This window comes from Schistocerca americana, chromosome 9 (assembly GCF_021461395.2).
Source record: "Schistocerca americana isolate TAMUIC-IGC-003095 chromosome 9, iqSchAmer2.1, whole genome shotgun sequence".
Taxonomy (NCBI): Eukaryota; Metazoa; Arthropoda; class Insecta; order Orthoptera; family Acrididae; genus Schistocerca; species Schistocerca americana.
This window is the reverse complement of record NC_060127.1, coordinates 173432861-173460487: the sequence shown is the minus strand read 5'-3', so window position 1 is coordinate 173460487 and position 27627 is coordinate 173432861. Positions and strand designations below refer to the sequence as shown.

The 27627-nt window shown below is 43.8% G+C and overlaps 1 protein-coding gene across 1 annotated transcript in view; it reads right to left on the bottom strand.

Moving 5' to 3' along the window:
• LOC124550786 overlaps positions 1 to 27627 on the bottom strand; it is a 223375-nt gene that overhangs the window by 54428 nt on the left and 141320 nt on the right. Inside the window, exon 3 of the mRNA XM_047125509.1 lies at positions 23684 to 23930. Within this exon, the coding sequence (XP_046981465.1) occupies positions 23684 to 23930 (247 nt within the window). The remainder of the gene's footprint in view (positions 1 to 23683; positions 23931 to 27627) is intronic.

The following is a 27627-nucleotide window of genomic DNA, read 5'->3' as shown; positions in this document are numbered from 1 at the left end:
TAAGTGATTTAAGGTGCTTCGCTACACCGAGGATATCTACTAAGTTACCTACTGTAAGCTGGACGCCTTGTTGACTAGAATTCTTGAACGTTTAATTCTCCCTCCTTGGTGAAGGAATTTCATAAAATCGTGTTTACGAACTTCGCTTTATTTGCACTCTCATCACTATCACTGCGTTTTAAGGACACGTGCTCATCTCCTATTTACCAACGTAAGTCTGTTTTTACTAAACATGATGTGCTCCCACGATTATATCTGTTACGAGATAGTGATTTTCACTCTGAGGAGCCAATACTACTACTACTACGTGATCAGACCCAGTGGACAGCACGCATCTACGAGTTTCCTCCTCCACTGTATTCTGTCCATTGAGCTTGACAACATGTTAAGTGTCCTGCGATATACGAGGTGCATTCAAGTTCAAAGGCCTCCGATTTTTTTTCTAATTAACTACTCACCCGAAATCGATGAAACTGGCGTTACTTCTCGACGTGATCGCCCTGCAGACGTACACATTTTTCACAACGCTGACACCATGAATCCATGGCAGCGGCGAAGGCTTCTTTAGGAGTCTGTTTTGACCACTGGAAGATCGCTGAGGCAATAGCAGCACGGCCACGGAGAGTGCCTTTCATTGTTCGAAAAAGCCAAAAGTCACTAGGAGCCAGGTCAGGTGAGTAGGGAGCATGAGGAATCACTTCAAAGTTGTTATCACGAAGACACTGTTGAGTAACGTTAGCTCGATGTGCGGGTGCGTTGTCTTGGTGAAACAGCACACGCGCAGCCCTTGCCGGACATTTTTGTTGCAGTGCAGGAAGGAATTTGTTCTTCAAAACATTTTCGTAGGATGCACCTGTTACCGTAGTGCCCTTTGGAACGCAATGGGTAAAGATTACGCCCTCGCTGTCCCAGAACATGGACACCATGATTTTTTCAGCACTGGCAGTTACCCGAAATTATTTTGGTGGCGGTGAATCTGTGTGCTTCCATTGAGCTGACTGGCGCTTCGTTTCTGGGTTGAAAAATGGCATCCACGTCTCATCCATTGTCACAACCGACGAAAAGAAAGTCCCATTCATGCTGTCGTTGCGCGTCAACATTGCTTGGCAACATGTCACACGGGCAGCCATGTGGTCGTCCGTCAGCACTCGTGGCATCCACCTGGATGACATTTTTCGCATTTTCAGGTCGTCGTGCAGGATTGTGTGCACAGAACCCACAGAAATGCCAACTCTGGAGGCGATCTGTTCAACAGTCATTCGGCGATCCCCCAAAACAATTCTCTCCACTTTCTCGATCGTGTCGTCAGACCGGCTTGTGCGAGCCCGAGGTTGTTTCGGTTTGTTGTCACACGATGTTCTGCCTTCATTAAACTGTCGCACCCACGAACGCACTTTCGACACATCCATAACTTCATCACCACATGTCTCCTTCAACTGTCGATGAATTTCAATTGGTTTCACACCACGCAAATTCAGAAAACGAATGATTGCACGTTGTTCAAGAAAGGAAAACGTCGCCATTTTAAGTATTTAAAACAGTTCTCATTCTCGCCGCTGGCGGTAAAATTCCATCTGCCGTACGATGCTGCCATCTCTGGGACGTATTGACAATGAACGCGGCCTCATTTTAAAACAATGCGCATGTTTCTATCTCTTTCCAGTCCGGAGAAAAAAAAATCGGAGGCCTTAGAACTTGAATGCACCTCGTATGTTAAAAATATGAACTGCAATAATCGAGAATGGTATATAAGGCCTAAGTATGGGTTGTTCTTAAATAAACAGTCAGATGACGGTGTGTTTATTTTAAAAAAGAAATTCACACATTTACACCAAACTTGTTGCTTGTTGTTGTCGTCGTCTTCAGTCCAGAGACTCGTTTGTTGCAGCTCTCCATGCTGCTATATCCTATGTAAACTTTTTCATCTCCAAGTATGTACTGCAACCTACATCCTTCTGAATTTGTTTAGTGTATTCATCTCTTGGTCTCCCTCTACGATTTTCCCCCTTCACTCTGCCCTCCAATACTAAACTGGTGAACCCTTGATGCCTCAGAACATTTCCTACCAACCAATCCCTTCTTCTAGTCAAGTTGTGACACGAATTCCTCTTCTCCCCAATTCTATTCAATAACTCCTCATTAGTTATGTGATCTACCCATCTAATCTTCAGCATTCTCCTGTAGCACCACATTTCGAAAGCTTCTATTCTGTTCTTCTCTTAACCGTTTATCGTCCATATTTCACTTCCATACATGGCTACATTCCGTACAAATACTTTAAGAAAAGACTTGCTGACACTTAAATCTACACTTAATATTACAAATTTCTCTTCTTCAGAAACGCTTTCCTTGTCGTAGCCAGTCAACATTTTATATGCTCTGCCGGTCGGGGTGGCCGAGCGGTTCTAGGCGCTACAGTCTGGAACCGCGCGTCCGCTACGGTCGCAGGTTCGAATCCTGCCTCAGGCATGGATGTGTGTGATGTCCTTAGGTTAGTTAGGTTTATGTAGTTCTAAGTTCTAGGGGACTGATGGCCTTAGAAGTTAAGTCCCATAGTGCTCAGAGCCATTTTTATATCCTCTCTACTTCGACAACCCTCATTTATTTTGCCCCCGAAATACCAAAACTCATCTACTATTTTATGTGTCTCATTTCATAATCTAATATTATCAGCATTACCTGATTTAATTCGACTGCATTCCATAATCCTCGTTTAGCTTTTGTTGATGTTCATCTTATATCCTCCTTTCAAGACACTGTCGATTCCGTTCAACTCCTCTCCCAGGTCCTTTGCTGTCTCTGACAGAATTACAATGTCATCAGCAAACCTTAAAAGTTTTATTTCTTCTCCATGGATTTTAATTACTACTCCAAATTTTTATTTTGTTTTCTTTACTGCTTGCTCAACATACAGATTGAATAACATCGGGGATAAGCTATACCCCTGTCTCACTCCCTTCCCAACCACTGCTTCTCTTTCATGCCCCTCGACTCTAATAATTGCCACCTGGTTTTTGGCAAATTACAAACAACATTTCGCTCGCTGTATTTGACCCCTGCCACCTTCAGAATTTGAAAGAGAGTATTCCAGTCAACATTGTCAAAAGCTGTCTCTAGGTCTACAAATGCTAGAAACGTAGGTTTTCCTTTCCTGAACCTATCTTCTAAGATAAGTGGTAAGGGTCAGTATTGCCTCGGGTATTCCAATATTTCTACAGAATCCAAACTGATCTTCCGTGAGGTCGGCTTCTACCACTTTTTCCATCCGTCTGTAAGGAATTCGTGCTAGTATTTTGCAGCCGTGACTTATTAAACTGATAGTTCGGTATTTTTCGCACCAGTCAGCACCTGCTTTCTTTGGGATTGGAATTATTATATTCTTCTTGAAGTCTGAAGGTATTTCGCCAGTCTCATACATCTTGCTCAGCAGAGGGTAGAGTTTTTTCAGGACTGGCTCTCCCAAGGCTATCACTATCTCTAATGGAATGTTGTCTACTACTGGGGCCTTGTTTTGACTTAGGTCTTTCAGTGCTCAATCAAACTCTTCACGCAATATCATATCTCCCATCTTCATCTACGTCCTCTTCCAGATTGCCCTCATGTACGTCACCCTCGCATAAACCCTCTGTATACTGATTTCACCTTTCTGTTTTCCCTACTTTTCTTAGAACTAGTTTTCCATCTGAGCTCTTGATATTCATGCAAATGGTTCTCTTTTGTCCAAAGGTCTCTTTAATTTTCCTGTAGGAAGTATCTACCTTACCCCTAGTGATATATGCCTCTACATATTTACATTTGTCCTCTGACCATCCCTACTTAGCTATTTTGAACTTGCTGCCGATCTCATTTTTGAGACGTTTGTACTCCTTTTTGTCTGTTTCATACCCAAGGATTTCTACTAGCCTTCGACTTTTTATCTACTTGATCCTCTGCTGCCTTCACTATTTCATCTCTCAAAGCTTCCCATTGTTCTTCTACTGTATTTCTTTCCCCCGTATTTGTCAATCGTTCCCTAATGCTCTCTGAAAGTCCCTACAACCTCTGGTTCCTTCGGTTTATCCAGATCCCATCTCCTTAAATTCCCTCCTTTTCGCAGTTTCTTCAGTTTTAATCGACAGTTCGTAAAGAACAGATTTTGGGCAGAGTCTACATCTACCCCTGGAAATCTCTTACAATTTAAAACCTGGTTCCTAAATCAGTGTATAATCGTTATACGGGTATAATCTATCTGAAACCTTCCTGTTTCTCCAGGCCTCTTCCACGTATATAACCTTCTTTCATGATTCTTAAACCAAGTGTTACGTGCCTTACTGTAACGAGTAGCTTATCAGCAGGAGAAACAGCCAAGCGAAAATTTATGTCCAAATTTGTCACAATTGTTGATACCAGTAGCTCAAAAAAGGGGAAACTGTCTCGACTCATTCTCTAGAATTAGTGGAATTTGTGTTCGTTGCTGAAAAGCCTGCCAAGAAACCACAGTTGTACAATGTTTGATATTCATTGTATTGTACGTGTGTACCAAGTGCTTCCTTTACTTGTCCAGTATTTTGGGCTATAAATAATGATAAGCAACATGAACGTCCTCTTCAGAAGAGTTCATGATTGCAACAGAAACTGCAACAGACGCGTAATTCTTGATGTCTTGTTCTCGTCACATGGCGATTCAAAGCTTGTCCTACCGTCTCAGTATGTATCCCGTCTTGGAAATATGTGAGAAGACTGTCACGAATAGAAAGTCTAGTCCTCTTGCTTGCTGGCCGGTGTGGCCGAGCGGTTCTACGCGCTTCAGTCTGGAACCGCGCGACCGCTACGGCCGCAGGTTCGAATCCTGCCTCGGGCATGGATGTGTGTGATGTCCTTAGGTCAGTTAGGTTTAAGTAGTTCTAAGTTCTAGGGGACTGATGACCTCAGATGTTAAGTCCCATAGTGCTCAGAGCCATTTCAGTCATTTGAATCCTCTTGCTTGATAGTCTCCGGCCCCTATTCCTCCCTCGCCTCCCTTCCAATTTCAGACTCGTTCGGTCCAATGTTACTTCCTTTCGTTTGTGTTTGACTATCCTTGCGTTTCTCAGAAAATTCCCGTCCACATACCGGGTGATCAAAAAGACAGCATAAATTTGAAAACTGAATAAATCACGGAATAATGTAGATAGAGAGGTACAAATTGACACACATGCTTGGAATTACATGGGGTTTTATTAGAACCAAAAAAAAAAAAAATACAAAGTCCAAAAATGTCCGACAGATGGCGCTTCATCTGATCAGAATAGCAATAATTAGCATAACAAAGTAAGACAAAGCAAAGATGATGTTCTTTACAGGAAATGCTCAATATGTCCACCACCATTCCTCAACAATAGCTGTAGTCGAGGAATAATGTTGTGAACAGCACTGTAAAGCATGTCCGGAGTTATGGTGAGACATTGACGTCGGATGTTGTCTTTCAGCATCCCTAGAGATGTCGGTCGATCACGATACACTTGCGACTTCAGGTAACCCCAAAGCCAATAATCGCACGGACTGAGGTCTGGGGAGCTGGGAGGCCAAGCATGACGAAAGTGGCGGCCGAGCACACGATCATCACCAAACGACGCGCGCAAGAGATCTTTCACGCGTCTAGCAATATGGGGTGGAGCGCCATCCTGCATAAACGTCGTACGTTCAAGCAGGTGTTTATCAGCCAGGGTGGGGATGATGCGATTCTGTAACGTATCGGCGTACCTCTCACCTGTCACGGTAGCAGTTTTGCTGTCCAGCGCCATCTGTCGGACATTTTGTGAACTTTGTTTTTTTTTTGTAGTGGTAATAAAACCCCATGTCATTCCAAGCATGTGTGTCAATTTTTACCTCTCTATCTACATTATTCTGTGGTTTATTAAGTTTTCAAATTTATACTGACTTTTTGATCAGCCTGTATATATGTATACCCAGCACCCGATATTACCATGTGTAGTGAAGGTTACCTCCGATGTCAGTATGACTGACACCCTCTGCTGCTCCATTCGCAAATGGTAAGGGACGGAGAGGTGAGCCTCTGCGCATGTCGTAATTTCCCTCACTGTATTGTCGTGGCCATTTCGCGAGATCTACAGGTGTTTCCGTAAGAGATTGCAAAAATGTAACAGAATGTAGATAATGCACCACTGAACAATTTGATATAGGCAGCCTGGGGTTGGAGAAGCCAGATTAAGGAGATATGGAAGTAAACTTGTCTTCCACTTTGCGTAGCATTATCGTTTTCCATTTTATTTACGACTAACATGCGTACAAGTTTAAACATTGTGTGCTGTTTATTTACACGTACATTCTTTATTTCCTGCAAGGAACCAAGGAGGAGCAGCCTGACTGCCAGGAAGTCATGATGCAGGTTTTGTTTACTTTACTAGCATCGTATTTACGTTTTCTCATGACAGAACTTGCCACGAATCAACGACAGACCCATTCATTACTCATTGCTATTCAGAGACGTACAGTACAATACGATGGAGCAGAACCGGTGCAGTATTTCCTGGATTGGAAGGGGAGATCCTATTCCATGACCTGCGAGGTCACATGACTTGAATCCCCTTGATTGCTTCCTATGGCGATATCCAAAGTCACGTGTGAACGAGGTGCATTCAAGTTCTAAGGCCTCCGATTTTTTTTCTGCAGACTGGAAAGAGATAGAAACATGCGCATTGTTTTAAAATGAGTCCGCGTTCATTGTCAATACGTCCCAGAGATGGGAGCACCGTACGGCAGATGGAATTTTACCGCCAGCGGCGAGAATGAGAACTGTTTTAAATATTTAAAATGGCGAGGTTTTCCTTACTTGACAGCGTGCAATCATTCGTTTCCTGAATTTGCGTGGCGTGAAACGAATTGAAATTCATCGACAGTTGAAGGAGACATGTGGTGATGGAGTTATGAATGTGTCGAAAGTGCGTTCGTGGGTGCGACAGTTTAATGAAGGCAGAACATCGCGTGACAACAAACCGAAACAACATCGGGCTCTCACAAGCCGGTCTGACGACACGATCGAGAAAGTGGAGAGAATTGTTTTGGGGGATCGCCGAATGACTGTTGAACAGATCGCCTCCAGAGTTGGCATTTCTGTGGGTTCTGTGCACACAATCCTGCATGATGACCTGAAAATGCGAAAAGTGTCATCCAGGTGGGTGCCACGAATGCTGACGGACGACCACACGGCTGCCCGTGTGGCATGTTGCCGAGCAATGTTGACGCGCAACGACAGCGTGAATGGGACTTTCTTTTCGTCGGTTGTGGCAATGGATGAGACGTGGATGCCATTTTTCAATCCAGAAACAAAGCGCCAGTCAGCTCAATGGAAGCACGCAGATTCACCGCCACCAAAATAATGTCGGGTAACCGCCAGTGCTGAAAAAATGATGGTGTCCATGTTGTGGGACAGCGAGGGCGTAGTCCTTACCCATTGCGTTCCAAAGGGCACTACGGTAACAGGTGCATCCTATGAAAGTATTTTGAAGGACAAATTCCTTCCTGCAATGCAACAAAAACGTCCGGGAAGGGTTGCGCGTGTGCTGTTTCACCAAGACAACGTACCCGCACATCGAACTAGCGTTACGCAACAGTTTCTTCGTGATAACAACTTTGAAGTGATTCCTCATGCTCCCTACTCACCTGACCTGGCTCCTAGTGACTTTTGGCTTTTTCCAACAGTGAAAGACGCTCTTCGTGGCCACACATTCACCAGCCGTGCTGCTATTGCCTCAGCGATTTTCCAGTGGTCAAAACAGACTCCTAAAGAAGCCTTCGCCGCTGCCATGGAATCATGGCGTCAGCGTTGTGAAAAATGTGTACGTCTGCAGGGCGATTACGTCGAGAAGTAACGCCAGTTTCATCGATTTCGGGTGAGTAGTTAATTAGAAATAAAATCGGAGGCCTTAGAACTTGAATGCACCTCGTATGAGGCTGAAGTGGATACGGAGATGGAACTAGTTGGCAGAACTGTAGTTGCCTGTGATGTGATGTAATTCGAAACACGTTAGCGATATTCGTCAGGGTGCGTCAGAATCTTGTTCGCCAATGTCGGTTTTGTATGAGGCTGATGGCCGTCAGTTTCGGCACATTTTGTAAGATACAATACAAATGGTAAGTTCATTCTGTCAATGATGGTATTCGCAGTAAATTAATGCGAATAAAAAAAATACTCTACCATCGAAACTCTACCATCTGGTGAGCAAGATGTATGAGACAGGCGAAATTCCCTCAGTCTTCAAGAAGAATATAATAATTCCAATCCCAAAGAAAGCAGGCGTTGACAGATGTGAAAATTACCGAACTATCAGTTTAATAAGTCACAGCTGCAAAATACTAACGCGAATCCTTTACAGACGAATGGAAAAACTGGTAGAAGCTGACCTCGGGGAAGATCAGTTTGGATTCCATAGAAATGTTGGAACACGTGAGGCAATACTGACCCTACGACTTATCTTAGAAGAAAGATTAAGGAAAGGCAAACCTACGTTTCTAGCATTTGTAGACTTAGAGAAAGCTTTTGAGAATGTTGACTGGAATACTCTCTTTCAAATTCTGAAGGTGGCCGGGGTAAAATACAGGGAGCGAAAGGCTATTTACAATTTGCACAGAAACCAGAGGGCAGTTACAAGAGTCGAGGGACATGAAAGGGAAGGCAGTGAGACAGGGTTGTAGCCTCTTCCCGATGCTATTCAATCTGTATATTGAGCAAGCAGTAAAGGAAACAAAAGTAAAGTTCGGGGTAGGTATTAAAATCCATGGAGAAGAAATAAAAACTTTGAGGTTCGCCGATGACATTGTAATTCTGTCAGAGACAGCAAAGGACTTGGGAGAGCAGTTGAACGGTATGGACAGTGTCTTGAAAGGAGGGTATAAGATGAACATCAACAAAAGCAAAACAAGGATAATGGAATGTAGTCGAATTAAGTCGGTTGGTGCTGAGGGAATTAGATTAGGAAATGAGACACTTAAAGTAGTAAAGAAGTTTTGATATTTTGGGAGCAAAATAAGTGATGATGGTCGAAGTAGAGAGAATATAAAATGTAGACTGCAATGGCAAGGAAAGCGTTTCTGAAGAAGAGAAATTTGTTAACATCGAGTATAGATTTAAGTGTCAGGAAGTCGTTTCTGAAAGTATTTGTATGGAGTGTAGCCATGTATGGAAGTGAAACATGGACAATAAATAGTTTGGACAAGAAGAGCATAGAAGCTTTCGAAATGTGGTGCTACAGAAGAATGCTGAAGATTAGATGGGTAGGTCACATAACTAATGAAGAGGTATTGAATAGATTTGGGGAGAAGAGGAGTTTGTGGCACAACTTGACTAGAAGAAGGGATCGGTTGGTAGGACATGTTCTGAGGCATCGAGGGATCACCAATGTGGTACTGGAGGGCAGCGTGGAGGGTAAAAATCGTAGAGGGAGACCAAGAGATTAATACACTAAGCAGATTCAGAAGGATGTAGGTTGTAGTAGGTACTGGGAGATGAAGAAGCTTGCACAGGATAGAGTAGCATGGAGAGCTGCATCAAACCAGTCTCAGGACTGAAGTCCACAACAACAACAACAACAACAACAACAACAACAAAAATAAACAGCAATGCGACTTTATTCGTGTTATCTCCTTAAACTAACTTCTCTGACCCCAGGTTCCCTACCTCAAATTGTTCAGTGGAGCATCCAATATGTCCTGTTAAATTTTTCCACGCTCTTACGGAAACGCCCTGTATATGGAAGGTGTTCCTTGATATCGAAAACACGTACGACAAATACATCGTTGACTTTCAGCAAAGATACTAGCATAAAACTGAGCTGCTTCTTAGACCAGTAGCATCCCCCCTCCTCCAGCGATACTTAAAACAGTCGAATTTTCATGTATAATTCGCCATATATCTTCAACTTAGAATGATATAATTTTGCAAGCACATTCATTGTTCAGATATGCTAGTGGCTTGCTAAGTACATTTGTAACAGAGCAAAGTGCGATATACAGAGTGATTTTTTCAATCGTTTACAAACTCTACCGATTGATCGATGAGAGGGTACGGAACAAAAAAGTTCTAATGAACTTGTGTCCGCAAATGCACAGTTTCCATACTAGAGAGCAGTTATTGAGTCAGACATTGACTGCCGTCTAATACGTGTCATACCGTGCAGCCAAAGTTATACTATGTGTTGAAAATGGTTTCCATGTGCCTCAAAGCATGCGTGTACGCTCCGTAGCATGTTGTATCTCAAACGTTCACATCGGCCAGGCTGCAACCCAACAGTGTTAAAGGCAGAATGAATACGGTGCTCCAATGCCTCCACATCTGGACTGGGCCATTCATACACGTTACTTTTGAGATGGCCCCGTAACCAGAAATGGCACGGGTTGAGATCTGGGGAACGAGCAGGCCAATCAACTGGACCCCCACGTCCGACCCATCGACCAGGTAAGACACGAATGAGACGCCTCCGGTCGTTAACGGCGAAGTGGGCTGGAGCACCATCATGTGGCAGCCACATAACCCTTCGAATCACCAACGGCACTTTTTCCAGCAGGGGAGGCAAAGTCACCGGCAAGGAACGCCGGTAGTTACGCCCTATTAGGCGACCTGGAAGCATGACTGGTCTGAAAATACGAAGGCTATCCACAAAGTACATTACGTTTTGGAATTAAAAATAAATAAAATATTGGAATTTTTTTTATTATATACAGATGAAATCCACACTTAAATACTACTTTTCTACATAGTTTGCTATTTAAATTAAGGCACTTATCGTAGCGATGGACGAGCTTGGAAATTCCTTTGTCGTAAAATTCGGCCGCCTGCGCCTTCAACCACGTGGTTACCTCTTCTTGAAGAGGTGCGTCGTCATCAAAACGCTGCATAGCCAACCACTTCTTCATTCCTGGGAATAAGTGGAAGTCGCTCGGTGCCAGGTCGGGACTGTACGGCGGATGAGGAAACAACTCCCACTTAAAAGATTCGAGAACTTCACGAGTGGCATTTGCCGTGTGGGCCCGGGGGTTGTCGTGAATCAGTAAGATCTTTGCCCAACTTTCCGCTGCGCTTGTTTTGTATTGCTCTTCTGAGGTCGTGCAGAGTTTGGCAATACCTTTGAGAGTTTATTGTAGTGCCTCTTTCCAGGAAATCCACAAAAATCACACCTTTTCTGTCCCAAAAGAGGTAACCACGTGGTTGAAGGCGTAGGCGGCCGAATTTTACGACGAAGGAATTTCCAAGCTCGTCCATCGTTACGATAAGTGCCTTAATTTAAATGGCAACTATGTAGAAAAGTAGTATTTAAGTGTGGCTTTCATCTGTATATAATAAAAAAATGTCCAATACTTTATTTATTTTTAATTCCAAAACGTAATGTACTTTGTGGATAGCCCTCGTACGATCGCCAATTGCCCGGGCAACACATTCCGGCTGCACCGATACTCGTGATTCGCTGTCACGATGCCATTCGGGTTCTTCACGCTATCCCACAGATGACTATTATGAAAGTTGGAGATACCACTCGACGTAAATGTGAGCTCATTTGTGGATAGGATGGATGACACAAATCCCGGAATTGTGGCTGCCTGGTGAAGAAACTAGTGACAAAACTGCTCCAGATGTGGAAAGTCTGTCGCTAGTAAGCCTTACAGATGCTTTGAGCGATAAGGATAGTAACAATTGTCATGGAGAATGTTCAATACGGTCGTCTGACTTACCCCGTACTGGCGGGCCAATTTCCTGGTACTGACACAGCGGTTTCCTTCCACAGTGTGAATACGTTCCTCCTAGTTTGGTGTCCGAAAATTTCGGGTATGCCCTTCATGATTTTCTGCTTTCTGAAACGACCCTCTCTCAGACAAACTGTGAAACACTGTCGCAAACATTGAATGCTGTAGTTACTGTCTCCTGATACAACCTTCCTGCCCATCTCCCGTTGCCATTTGCCTTTTCCCAAGTAAACACCGCGTGTGTACAACGCTGTATCACATCCAGTACAAGGTGAGCCAGCAGAAGAAGTAAATCCGACGCAACATTACCAACAACTTGGCAGGAGAAGGCGCTAGAGCATGACACATGAGGAAACCATGCATACTGCAACTGTGGCTGCCTGGTACAGCAGTCTCTGTAACAACGTACACTATGCGATCAAAAGTATCCGGACACCCGCAAAAACATACGTTTTTCACATTAGCTGCATTGTGCTGCCACCCACTGCCAGGTACTCCACACCAGCGACCTCAGTAGTCATTGGATATCGTGGGAGACCAGAACGCACTGACTTCGGACGTGGTCTGGTAACTGAGTGTCACTTGTGTCATACGTCTGCATGCAAGATTTCCACACTCCTAAACATCCCTAGGTCCACTGTTTCCGATGGTAAAGTGGAAACGTGAAAGGACACGTACAGCACAAAAGAGTGTAAGGTGTCAGGCAAATCCAACACCTTCCATGAAAACCCTGACATTATAGCAAATCCGGCAGTATGTCACATAGCTCCGAATAAATCCTGACATTAAATTAACCAAAGTAATACGATCAACGAGTGAGCAAATGGAATATCACAGACTAACACAAGAATGCCTAAATGCATGTCATACCTTCCCACCGTGAAACAGACGCAGTTCCGAGGGGAGAAACGAGAACAGAAGCCGAGAGCAGAGGTGTGGAGGCTAGGAGGCCCTACGATAAGGGACGGACACCCACGGCTCCAGCCGACCGCCAGGACCACCCGCCAGCCCATGTTAAAAGATAGAGCCCTCCAGAAGAACAGTATAGATCTTGCGATAACACTAAAAGGGCCACAGCAGCTGCAAGTTTTAACATGAGTCTTTTTCGCGTCTCTGTTACGTTGCAAACGTTAAAAACATTGCCCCACCACAAAAAGTATAACGTTTCTCATTGGATAGACAGAATTTTTGTAGGCGGAGCTTAAGGTTAACATTGAGACCCTGATTGGTAACTTGAAAATACAGCCAGATACCTTTTTCTTAAACCAGCTTCTGAAAATTGTAATAAGGGGAGGTTAGAGAAGAGTTGCTTCCGAGACGGCGAGGTGTGTGGAGCTGTGCCGCCCGCTGCCCCCTGACGCTGCCTAACCACCGACAAGGTAATGATCGCATGCGGTGCCGCCATAAGGATACACTCAGAACTGCAGAAGTCTCATCTGTTACATCCCCTTTTTACGTAATACTAGTGTCGATTGTCAATTAAACTTCGCGGTATTCACATTTGCTACTAGAAGTGAAAATCTGAAACGCGACGATTTTTATGTTGTATAATTATTGAGAAGCCACATCAGCTACTATAATTTACGACAAGTTAAATAAGTAATTAAAGATAACTGACAGTCACTGTAGACCATTTTTGATAGTTTTCTCTTTTATGAAACTTAATTTAAACCTAGATTATAGATGTGATATGGCATAGGTCATCCTTCGATCCATTGTAGAGCTTGGAAACCCATTCAGGGAATATTCGTTCACATTTTTGTTGAATGCAGTTGGTTTTTATCATCCTGTATTAAAATATTTCCTTTTATCAATAGTGCAATTTATAAACAATGTTTTGTGAGTAGAATAAAATTTCCATTGGTAAACTTAACTGATTTTTCGACGTTATTTTACCAGCTAACTAAAAATAGGAAAGCCTTTAACCCCTTCCACTAAATTTAGTTAGTATTAAGGTTCTTTTACAGGGAGTGCAGTGGAGCTGACGCTGAAATCGTTAAGTATTTGATTATATCATCGCTAGTCTCACTGAACTCTTCTGAACTCTACATGTCATGTGTGGTCTGGCGTCTCCTTGCCAGCAACAGGTCCCAGGTTCAAACTAGTCAATTCCCTAAAAAACACGCTCAGAGCGTCGTTGCGCGAAAGTGGTAGGGAGACACGACTTAGAACAAACAGACACCACGCAGAATGTTGGAAGAGTACAGACCAACCTCGTCTGTTGACTGACAGAGACTGCCGACAGTTGAAGAGGGTCGTAATGTGTAAGAGGCAGACATCTATCCAGACCATCACACAAGAATTCCAAACTGCGTCATATTCCACTGCAAGTTCTATGACAGGCGGCAGTTGAGAAAACTTGGATTTCGTGTTCGATCGGCTGCTCATAAGCAACACATCACGCCGGTAAATGGCAAACGACGCCTCGGTTGGTGTAAGGAGCGTAAACATTGGACGTTTGAACAGTGGAAAAATGTCGTGTGGAATGACGAATCACGGTACACAATGTGGCGATCCGATGCCAGAGTGTGGGTATCGCGAATTCCCAGTGAACGTCATCTGCCAGCGTGTGCAGTGCCAACAGTATAATTCGGAGGCGGTGGTGATGTGGTGAGGTCGTGGTTTTGATGGATGGGGCTTGCGCACCTTGTTGTTTTGCGTGACACTATCACAGCACAGGCCTACATTGATTTGTTAAGCTTCTTCGTGGTTCCCAATGTTGAAGAGCAATTCGGGGATGGTGATTGCATCTTTCAACACGATCGAGCACCTGCTCATAATGCACGGCCTATGGTGGAGTGGTCACTCGTCAATAACATCCGTGTATTGGACTGGACCACACAGAGTCGTGACCTGAATCCTATAGAACACCTTTGGGATGTTTTGGAACGTCGTCTTCGTACAAGGGCTCACCGACCGACATCGATACTTCTCCTTAGTGCAGCATTCCGTGAGGAATGGGCTGCCATTCCCCAAGAATCCTTGCAGCATCTGACGAACCGTGTGCCTACGAGAGTGGAAGCTGTCATCAAGGCTAAGACTGGGCTAAGACCTTACTGAATTCCAGCAAACCGATGGAGGGTGCCACGAACTTGTAAGTCATTTTCAGCCAGGTGTTCGGATACTTTTGATCACATAGTGTTTTATTGAATAAATTGTTTCTAGCATGGAAACCATGCATTTCCAGACATAAGTTAACTAAATCGATTTTGTACCGTATCTTCGCATCGACCAATCCCTAGAGTTTGTACACGGTGGAAAAAATCATGCTGTATGCTGTTGAAAGTAACAACCGGAGTATTCTAGGGAAGAGTAATAGGACTCCAAATGTTCTCAATATATATAAACAATTTATCAGGTAGGATCAGAAGCATAATTCGATTGTTCGCTGGCGATCGGATCTGTATGGCAAAGGATGGTTGTTGGACAACCGTAAAAACATCGGAGAGACTTTCACAGAAATTCCACTTTTTGTATTGAAGGGCACTATTTACGAAATGTGGATAAATACAAGAAATGCCCCTAGCAAAAAGAAAGGTCCCCACAGCACCTGATTGCTAAAAGAGTGTGGAACATCTGAAAATTCCGTATCTTACACACTATCCCCCCCCCCCCATGAACCATGGACCTTGCCGTTGGTGGGGAGGCTTGCGTGCCTCAGCGATACAGATAGCCGTACCGTAGGTGCAACCACAACGGAGGGGTATCTGTTGAGAGGCCAGACAAACGTGTGGTTCCTGAAGAGGGGCAGCAGCCTTTTCAGTAGTTGCAAGGGCAACAGTCTGGATGATTGACTGATCTGGCCTTGTAACAATAACCAAAACGGCCTTGCTGTGCTGGTACTGCGAACGGCTGAAAGCAAGGGGAAACTACAGCCGTAATTTTTCCCGAGGGCATGCAGCTTTACTGTATGATTACATGATGATGGCGTCCTCTTGGGTAAAATATTCCGGAGGTAAAATAGTCCCCCATTCGGATCTCCGGGCGGGGACTACTCAAGAGGATGTCGTTATCAGGAGAAAGAAAACTGGCGTTCTACGGATCGGAGCGTGGAATGTCAGATCCCTTAATCGGGCAGGTAGGTTAGAAAATTTAAAAAGGGAAATGGATAGGTTGAAGTTAGATATAGTGGGAATTAGTGAAGTTCGGTGGCAGGAGGAACAAGACTTCTGGTCAGGTGACTACAGGGTTATAAACACAAAATCAAATAGGGGTAATGCAGGAGTAGGTTTAATAATGAATAGGAAAATAGGAATGCGGGTAAGCTACTACAAACAGCATAGTGAACGCATTATTGTGGCCAAGATAGATACGAAGCCCACACCTACTACAGTAGTACAAGTTTATATGCCAACTAGCTCTGCAGATGACGAAGAAATTGAAGAAATGTATGATGAAATAAAAGAAATTATTCAGATGGTGAAGGGAGACGAAAATTTAATAGTCATGGGTGACTGGAATTCGAGTGTAGGAAAAGGGAGAGAAGGAAACATAGTAGGTGAATATGGATTGGGAGACAGAAATGAAAGAGGAAGCCGCCTTGTAGAATTTTGCACAGAGCACAACATAATCATAACCAACACTTGGTTTAAGAATCATGAAAGAAGGTTGTATACATGGAAGAACCCTGGAGACACTAAAAGGTATCAGATAGATTATATAATGGTAAGACAGAGATTTAGGAACCAGGTTTTAAATTGTAAGACATTTCCAGGGGCAGATGTGGACTCTGACCACAATCTATTGGTTATGACCTGTAGATTAAAACTGAAGAAATTGCAAAAAGGTGGGAATTTAAGGAGATGGGACCTGGATAAACTAAAAGAACCAGAGGTTGTACAGAGATTCAGGGAGAGCATAAGGGAGCAATTGACAGGAATGGGGGAAATAAATACAGTAGAAGAAGAATGGGTAGCTTTGAGGGATGAAGTAGTGAAGGCAGCAGAGGATCAAGTAGGTAAAAAGAAGAGGGCTAGTAGAAATCCTTGGGTAACAGAAGAAATACTGAATTTAATTGATGAAAAGAGAAAATATAAAAATGCAGTAAGTGAAACAGGCAAAAAGGAATACAAACGTCTCAAAAATGAGATCGACAGGAAGTGCAAAATGGCTAAGCAGGGATGGCTAGAGGACAAATGTAAGGATGTAGAGGCCTATCTCACTAGGGGTAAGATAGATACCGCCTACAGGAAAATTAAAGAGACCTTTGGAGATAAGAGAACGACTTGTATGAATATCAAGAGCTCAGATGGAAACCCAGTTCTAAGCAAAGAAGGGAAAGCAGAAAGGTGGAAGGAGTATATAGAGGGTCTGTACAAGGGCGATGTACTTGAGGACAATATTATGGAAATGGAAGAGGATGTAGATGAAGATGAAATGGGAGATATGATACTGCGTGAAGAGTTTGACAGAGCACTGAAAGACCTGAGTCGAAACAAGGCCCCCGGAGTAGACAATATTCCATTGGAACTACTGACGGCCGTGGGAGAGACAGTCCTGACAAAACTCTACCATCTGGTGAGCAAGATGTATGAAACAGGCGAAATACCCTCAGACTTCAAGAAGAATATAATAATTCCAATCCCAAAGAAAGCAGGTGTTGACAGATGTGAAAATTACCGAACTATCAGCTTAATAAGTCACAGCTGCAAAATACTAACACGAATTCTTTACAGACGAATGGAAAAACTAGTAGAAGCCAACCTCGGGGAAGATCAGTTTGGATTCCGTAGAAACACTGGAACACGTGAGGCAATACTGACCTTACGACTTATCTTAGAAGAAAGATTAAGGAAAGGCAAACCTACGTTTCTAGCATTTGTAGACTTAGAGAAAGCTTTTGACAATGTTGACTGGAATACTCTCTTTCAAATTCTAAAGGTGGCAGGGGTAAAATACAGGGAGCGAAAGGCTATTTACAATTTGTACAGAAACCAGATGGCAGTTATAAGAGTCGAGGGACATGAAAAGGAAGCAGTGGTTGGGAAGGGAGTAAGACAGGGTTGTAGCCTCTCCCCGATGTTGTTCAATCTGTATATTGAGCAAGCAGTAAAGGAAACAAAAGAAAAATTCGGAGTAGGTATTAAAATTCATGGAGAAGAAATAAAAACTTTGAGGTTCGCCGATGACATTGTAATTCTGTCAGAGACAGCAAAGGACTTGGAAGAGCAGTTGAATGGAATGAACAGTGTCTTGAAAGGAGGATATAAGATGAACATCAACAAAAGCAAAACGAGGATAATGGAATGTAGTCAAATTAAATCGGGTGATGCTGAGGGGATTAGATTAGGAAATGAGACACTTAAAGTAGTAAAGGAGTTTTGCTATTTAGGGAGTAAAATAACTGATGATGGTCGAAGTAGAGAGGATATAAAATGTAGACTGGCAATGGCAAGGAAATCGTTTCTGAAGAAGAGAAATTTGTTAACATCGAGTATAAATTCAAGTGTCAGGAAGTCATTTCTGAAAGTATTTGTATGGAGTGTAGCCATGTATGGAAGTGAAACATGGACGATAACCAGTTTGGACAAGAAGAGAATAGAAGCTTTCGAAATGTGGTGCTACAGAAGAATGCTGAAGATTAGATGGGTAGATCACATAACTAATGAGGAAGTATTGAATAGGATTGGGGAGAAGAGAAGTTTGTGGCACAACTTGACCAGAAGAAGGGATCGGTTGGTAGGACATGTTCTGAGGCATCAAGGGATCACCAATTTAGTATTGGAGGGCAACGTGGAGGGTAAAAATCGTAGAGGGAGACCAAGAGATGAATACACTAAGCAGATTCAGAAGGATGTAGGTTGCATTAGGTACTGGGAGATGAAAAAGCTTGCACAGGATAGAGTAGCATGGAGAGCTGCATCAAACCAGTCTCAGGACTGAAGACCACAACAACAAACAACAACAACACACTATCCGATCAAAAACATCCGGACACTCCTACATAACGCAGAACTGACCACTAGGCGCACATTGATGTTTAAAGGCGTCACGTGAGGCGAACATGTCAGTGTTAAATGGCGTGGGGAGGATTGTGTGGGCGGTGGAGGAGCGACAACAGCAGAGTGTGTGGGTTAGAAGAGCTCAGTGTCTTCGGACGTGGACCAGTCACTGGATTTCACCTAAGTAACAGATCCGTTAAGGACATTTAAACCCTAAATTCTCCCAAGTCGACTGTTACTGATGTGAATGTGAAGTGGAAACGGGAAGGGAACAACAGTAGCTACACTAAGACCAGGTAGATGATGATGATGATGATGATGATTGGTTTGTGGAGAGCTCAACTGCGCGGTAATCAGTGCCTGTACAAAGTCCCAATTTTTACGTAGTTCAGTTTGTTGTGACTTGGCAAGACAGCAAAGCCACTAGGAGGTGAATCCGAAAGGCACGCGTTTAAGCTCACGCAGGCTGGCGTGAGGTCGGGAACAGTTAAAGTAATTATACTAGCAAGAAAAGTACGTAGCTGTTGGAATACTTAATCCATAATTGGTGAACATCGGTCTGACGGTACATGCATCACAAGATAAATAGCAAATGATAATGGCGCCTTGCTGGGTCGTAGCTAATGACGTAGCTGAAGGCTATGCTAACTATCGTCTCGGCAAATGAGAGCGTAATTTGTCAGTGAACCATCGCTAGCAAAGTCGGCTGTACAACTAGGGCGAGTGCTAGGAAGTCTCTCTAGACCTGGCGTGTGGCGGCGCTTGGTCTGCAATCACTGACAGTGGCGACACGCGGGTCCGACGTATACTAACGGACCGCGGCCGATTTAAAGGCTACCACCTAGCAAGTGTGGTGTCTGGCGGTGACACCACACAGTTTTGACGCAGTCCCGTCTAGCTAATGTTGCGAATGATAATGATGAAGATCGAATGACGAGGACAACACAGACACCCAGTCTCTGGGCAGAGAAAAGACCAGGTAGACCTCATATACTGATGGGTGGGACCGTCAAGCATTGTGGAGCAGTCCAGTTGGCACGAAGACTGTACATACGGAGTTCACTAGAACCGGGCAAAATGATCGAGCAGATCCTCATAAACCACCTTGAGGAGGAGTAAACAGCCACGCCACTGAGGAATCAATGACTCGAAACGAGTAGTTTGCAGTGAAGAATCACGCTTTAACTTCTGGCAGTCCGATGTAAGGATTTGGGTTTGATGTGGTCCCCTTCATGCGCTTAAGGAAGCGCTAAATGTGAAAGGATATGGACAAATTTTACAGCGTTTTGTACTGTGTACAGTAGAGGAACAGCCTGCAGATGATGCATGACAATGCACCCTGTCAAAGTGCAGCATCTGAGACGGAATGATTTGTGGAAAATGGACTGACATGGCCAGAGTCTCGACCAGAAGCCAATGGAATACGTTTGTCTTGAGTTAGAACTCCCGTCTCCAGCGTTCAACATTACTACCTTCCCTGGTTTCGGCTTGTGACAAAGAATGGACTATCATTGCTCCACACATATTCAAACACCTCATCAGAATTGTCCCTAGGAGAGCACAAGCCGTTATAACTCCATAATGATGTCCACGAATAGCTGTCCACATACTTTTGTATATATAGTGTAACTACTTAGATTAGATGTAGGTATAGAATAAAGTTAACGGACAAAATATGAGTGCCCAAACCACACTCTTGAAGGAGAAAACCGGCTGTCTTGAAACGAGTAAGCTTAGTTGCACATTTCTCGACTTGTTCTAAGTTAGAGAAAGACAGGAGGAATCCAAATCATAGTTGGGACGCCTCACACTGCCAGTTTACTCAGTCAGCAAATTAGTGTGCAGTATAGACTTCGTTACTAGATACCACCCAGTAGGGAGAAAGGGATAATGTAGACAATTTTAGACGTATTTCTATGCCATCAGTGTTTGCTAAAGTTATTGAAAAGTCTCTGTATGTAAGGATAATTGATCATTTTATACCACACGATTTGCTATCAAATGTACAGTTCGGCTTTAGAAGTCGTTTAACAACTGAAAATGCTATATTCTCTTTTCTCTGTCAGGTACTGGATGGTTTGAACAAAAGGCTTCGAACGCTAGGCATATTTTTTGATTTAACCAACGCTTTTGATTGTTTTGATCACAAAATATTGCTCCAGAAGTTGGACCATTACGGAATTCAGGGAGTAGCTCAGAACTGATTCACCTCTTACTTTAGCAACGGACAGCAAAACGTCATCATTCACAGTGTTGAGAATGGCTGAGATGGGTATGGTCTACTGGGGGGTGCCCCAGGGATCAGTGTTGGGGTCAGTCCTGTTCTTTATTTATATAAATGCTATGCCTTCTCGTATTACCAGTAACTATAAAATATTTCTGTTTGCTGATGACACTAGCTCGCTTGGTAGTAAAGGATGTTGGGTACAACACTGTTTCGGTTTCAAATAGTGCAGTTCCTGGCATAAGTTCATTGCCTGTAGAAAATAAACTAACAGTAAATCACAGTAAGACTCAGTTTTTACAGTTTCTAACACACAATTCAACAAAACCTGACCTTTTAATTTCACAGAATGGGCACATGATTAGTGAAACTGAACAGTTCAAATTTCTAGGTGTTCAGATAGATAGTAAACTGTCGTGGAAAACCCACATTCAGGATCTTGTTCAAAGACTTAATGCTGCCAGTTTTACTGTTCTAACGGTATCTGAAGTGAGTGATCGTTGTACACGAAAATGAGTCTACTTTGCTTATTTTCATTCGCTTATGTCGTATGGTATTATATTTTGGGGTAACACTTCCACATTCTAAAATGATGGTGTTTGGCTCAGAAACGGGCGGTTCGGGCAATAAGTGGTGCAAGTTCACGAACCTCTTCCCGACCAATGTTCACGAGACTGGGTATTTTGATGTTGGCATATCAATATATATGTTCCTTACTGTCATTTCTTGTTGACAATATTAGCTTAAAGTTTTAAACTTGGCTGCTTGGTTCAGTGACCGTTTCTAAATTAAAACTGAAACAAATGAGCCCTCGGTCACTAATATTTTTAGTCTTATTGACCAGATTTCAACACTTCTACGAGTGCCTTCATCAGAATTAAAACAATTAAAATGGCCTATAACATAGTTACAAATTTATAGGAAAAGCTATTTTTTATATAAAAAGTGTGAGTACTGACTAACAATAAAAGACAGAGGCAGTACTTACATGACACATCTGGCCTGTTAATTATTTTGTATGTCACATGTAAGTACTGCCTCTGTCTTTTATTGTTAGTCAGTACTTACACTTTTTATATAAAAATAGCGTTTCCTATAAATTAGTAACTATGATATAGGTCATTTTAATTGTTTCAATTCTGATAAAGGCACTCTTAGAAGTGTTGAACCTGGTCCATAAGACTAAAAATATTAGTGACTGAGGGCTCATTTGTTTCAATTTTAAATATTAGATTATTGCCAAGAATAAGCAGCTTTAACTCAATATCTGGCGGAAATCGAACCTGTATCTGGATCACACTTCCTTAACTCTTGTGCAGAAAGGCGTGCAGTATACTGCTGCATCCATTTGCAGTAAGCTACCAATGGAATTCAAAAATCATAGCAGTAATCCACGTACTTTCAAATCGAAACTGAAGAGTTTCCTCATGGGTCAGTGCTTCTATTCTGTCGAGGAGTTCTTTGAAAAATTAAGCTGATTCTTGTTGTGTTGTTGATTGCGTTTACTTATACTTATGGCTTGACTGTTTTCGGGTTCAGAGACATTTTATTTGTATCTATTATTACTTTTCTGTTGTAATTTCATGTAGTGAAACATTCCATGACCTTGGAGATGTGCTCCTAAATTTGCTCCTACGGAATTTGACGTGTAAATAAATAAGTAAATAAATACACTACTGGCCATTAAAATTGCTACACAACGAAGATGACGTGCTACAGACGCGAAATTTAACCGACAGGAAGAAGATGCTGTGATATGCAAATGATTAGCTTTTCAGAGCATTCACACAAGGTTGGCGCCGGTGGCGACACCTACAACGTGCTGACATGAGGAAAGTTTCCAACGGATTTCTCATACACAAACAGCAGTTGACCGGCGTTGCCTGGTGAAACGTTGATGTGATGCCTCGTGTAAGGAGGGAAATGCGTACCACCACGTTTCCGACTTTGATAAAGGTCGGATTGTAGCCTATAGCGATTGCAGTTTATCGTATCGCGACATTGCTGCTCGCGTTGGTCGAGATCCAATGACTGTTAGCAGAATATGGAATCGGTGGCTTCAGGAGGGTAATACGGAACGCCGTGCTGGATCCCAACCGCCTCGTATCACTAGCAGTCTAGATGATAGGCATCTTATCCGCATGGCTGTAACCAATCGTGCAGCCACGTCTAGATCCCTGAGTCAACAGATGGGGACGTTTGCAAGACAACAACCATTTGCACGAACAGTTCGACGACGTTTGCAGCAGCATAGACTCAACCCTTCATTCGATCCCTGCGAAACCCTACATTTGAGCAGGATAATGCACGACCGCATGTTGCAGGTGCTGTACTGGCCTTTCTGAATACAGAAAATGTTCGACTGCTGCCCAGGCCAGCACATTTTCCAGATCTCTCACCAATTGAAAACGTCTGGTCAATGGTGGCCGAGCAACTGGCTCGTCACAATACGCCAGTCACTGCTCTTGATGAACTGTGGTATCGTGTTGAAACTGCACGGGCAGCTGTACCTGTACACGCCATCCAAGCTCTGTTTGACTCAGTGCCCAGGCGTATCAAGGCCGTTATTAAGGCCAGAGGTGGTAGTTCTGGGTACTGATTTCTCAAGATCTATGCACCCAAATTGCGTGAAAATGTAATCACATGTCAGTTCTAGTATAATAAATTTGTCCAATGAATACCCGTTTATCATCTGCATCTCTCCTTGGTGTAGCAATTTTAATGGCCAGTAGTGTAGAGCGACCCTTGCCCCGTTGGTGCTTTGGGGCATGCACCCACTGGGAGCACAGGCGCCAGTACTCACTGGGGCCCCTGGTCTCCTCGTGCTGGCCGTCGCTGGACGCCCCCGCGCCGCCTCCCACCAGCATGGTGCGGTTGAAGTAGATGGTGGGGCCTCCGGGCAGTCTCCCGAAGCGGCTCATGATGACCGCCTCCGCCTCCAGGTCCTCCCAGGCTCGGCTCACGTTCAGCTTGGTCAGCTGGAAGCCGTCGCACACCGTCCCCACAGACACCGGCGAAATGACCTCGACCACGTACCAGGTGCCCAGCAGCTGCACAGATACAGACAGCAGGCTATAAGTCTTCAACCATTCCAAAATGTACTGACTGGAACAGAGAAATGACCTCCAACCAGCTAGGATTCAAAAGTACCAATCGTGTAAATCAGAGCTCCCTACATCTACATACCGGGTGATGTATAACTTTGAAAACTTAATAAACCACGGTTTAATGTAGATAGAGAGGTAGAAATTGACACACATGCTTGGAATGACTTGCGGTTTTATTAGAACCAAAAAAAAGTTCAAAAAATGTCCGACAGATGGCGCTGGACAGCAAATTGTCAGTGACTGCGTATGAAAATCGTTTATAAAAGAAACTGTAATGAGAGAGAAAATCAGATGCGCCAGCAGTCGCAGCATGTTGACGTTACCTGAAAAGGGCGCTTTTAGTGAAGCTGTATTATCAGAATGGGGAATGTGCTAGTTCAGCGTTATGATCCTATAGCCATAGGAAGGGGATTCGAACGGGTAAAGGTCCGTTGACAAATGCAGCTGTGGCGAGAATGATTTCGAAGTTCGTAGCCACGGGTTGTTTAGACCATAGACCCCGTAGTGGCCGACCGAGCACAAGGCGTAATGCTGCTGAGACAGTTCAGGAAGAAATGGAGACTGTAGCGGGTTCGTCTACGCAGGGGGAAGTCAGCTCTCGTGCAGTCGCACGTCACACAGGCATTCCATACACTACTGTTTGGTTGGCACTTAGGCGTACCCTCCGATGCTATCCGTACAAAATCCATCGGCATCATGAACTGTTACCTGCCGATTTAGTGAAGCGGAGGGCATTTGCGGTGTGGGCGTTTCAAAAGATGGCGGAAGATGACGGTTGGTTGGGTAACGTGTTGTGGACCGACGAAGCTCATTTCACACTCCGAGGGTCTGTCAACGCCCACAACTGCAGAATTTGGGCTACCGAAAATCGTAGAACGGTCGTGGAAACTCCATTGCACGACGAGAAAGTCACGGTATGGGTTGGATTTACCACATCTACCGTTATCGGGACTTTTTTCTTCGAAGAAATGCGTGATTCTGGTTTTGTAACTGCTACCGTGACGCGTGAGAGGTACGCCGATATGTTACAGTATCGCATCATCCCCAGCCTGGCTGATAAACACCTGCTGGAACGTACGATGTTTATGCAGGATGGCGCTCCACCCCATATTGCTAGACGTGTGAAAGATCTCTTGCGCGCGTCGTTTGGTGATGATCGTGTGCTCAACCGCCACTTTCGTCATGCTTGGCCTCCCAGGTCCCCAGACCTCAGTCCGTGAGATTATTGGCTTTGGGGTTACCTGAAGTCACAAGTGTATCGTGATCGACCGACATCTCTAGGGATGCTGAAAGACAACATCCGACGCCAATGCCTCACCTTAACTCCGGACATGCTTTACAGTGCTGTTCACAACATTATTCCTCGACTGCAGCTATTGTTGAGGAATGATGCTGGACGTATTGAGCATTTCCTGTAAAGAACATCATCTTTGCTTTGTCTTACTTTGTTATGCTAATTATTGCTATTCTGATCAGATGAAGCGCCATCTGTCGGACATTTTTGGACTTTGTATTTTTTTTGGTTCTAATAAAACCCCATGTCATTCCAAGCATGCATGTCAATTTGTACCTCTCTATCTACATTATTCCGTGATTTATTCAGTTTTCAAATTTATACTGACTTTTTTGATCACCCGGTATATACTCCACTAGCTACCAAGCGGTGTTTGGCGGAGGGCTCAATTCGTGCCAAAGTCATATTCCCCCCACCTCTGTTCCAATCTCGGATCGCACGAGGGAAAAACGACTGTCTGAACGCCTCAGTACGAGCTCTAATTTCCCTTATCTTTGAATGGTAATCACTGCACGATTTGAAAGTTGGTGGCAATAATGTATGCTCTACACCCTCGACGAAGATCGGATTTTGGAATTTAGTGAGCAGCCCCTTCCGTTTAGCACGTCCTCTCTCTGCAAGTGTGTCCCACTTCAAACTTTCTATGAGATTTGTAACGCTCTCGCATGGCTAAATGTACCAGTCACGAATCTTGCCGCTCTTCTTTGGACCTTCTCAATCTCTTGAATCAGGCGCAACTGGTAAGAGTGCCATACAGACGAACCTCTCTTCTCATATGCGATGAGAGTCATGAATCACAGTAAACAGATGGCTGTTGTATTTATTAAAGATCTGTTGTGAGTGCTACACCAACGCTTATTAATGAAAATACGGTGAAATGTGGTTTGTGAGTGGATTGTAGGACGCAGGAAGGACGTATGGAACATGCAGCAAGTTATCTTGGCTGGAGAGTCATCGGCACATGTACAAGTAACTTCGGCTGTTCAAAATATTCAAATGTGTGTGAAAGCTTATGGGATTTAACAGCTATGGTCATCAGTTCCTAAGCTTACACACTACTTAACCTAAATTATCCTAAGGACAAACACACACACCTATGGCCGAGGGAGGCCTCGAACCTCCGCCGGGACCAATCGCACAGTCCATGACTGCATCGCGTTAGACCGCTCGGCTAATCCCGCGCGCCTAACTTCGGGTGTGCCCCAAGGAAATGTGTTGGTACGCTTGCCGTTCGCCTTGTGTATAAACTTCAGAGTTTTGGTATACGATGCAGTTATCTATAATGAAGTACTGTCTGAAACAAGTCAGATTTTGATGAGATTCCAAAATGGTGCAAAGACTGACAACTTGCTTTAAATGTTTAGAACCGTGTAATTGTGCACTTTACATAACGAGAAAACATATTATCGTATAAATATAATACCAGTGATTCACAGTTGGAATCGGTCAACTCATACAAATATCTATATGAAAATCGTTCTGTTCTTTCGGGCATGTCCGAATAGCAATAGCGTTGCGGATCTTGCAGCACAGTAGTGCCGTAGGTATGCACTGGTTGGATGTAACTGAAGAGAGACTACAACTCGGCTTGTGGTTAAGGACTAATCCTAAGCTCATGTTATGAACAACTGGGAGAAGAAACTTAATGTCATCAGAGCCTTGCTGAAGGACCATAACATGCGATCGCTAGACCGATTTCAGAAAGTTCAGTCTCTAAATACATATATACTTAGCAAAATATATGATGTCGCAGCAGTCTTACCGATACCGTACAAGCCGGCCGCGGTGGCCGTGCGGTTCTAGGCGCTGCTTCCGGAACCGCGGGACTGCTACGGTCGCAGGTTCGAATCCTGCCTCGGGCATGGATGTGTGTGATGTCCTTAGGTTAGTTAGGTTTAAGTAGTTCTAAGTTCTAGGGGACTGATGACCTAAGATGTTAAGTCCCATAGTGCTCAGAGCCATTTGAACCATTTGATACCGTACATCACCGCCAGAAAGTACTAGCTGCAGCGTGTTTGTATGTGTGGAAACAAAATATCTTCAAGGTATCCTTCCACACGGCGACTTTGCAGAGACGCAACGGGGGACTCGGAATTAAAGGCGTTAAATCTAAATGTGACGCACTGCTTCTAACTCGTGTTTTTAAACTAATACATGCCATTATCTGCTTACACGTGTTGATAAAAATCAACGAGGACAGCTGAAAATGTGACTGCAGGAACTTATCTCTGGCACGCTCCCCGTAAGACCCACACTTCCAGCTTACTGTCCACACACTACATTTGTAGTGCTCCTGTCCACTACACACATTACTCGCGGCTGTCAATCTACCGATTGCCGTAAGAG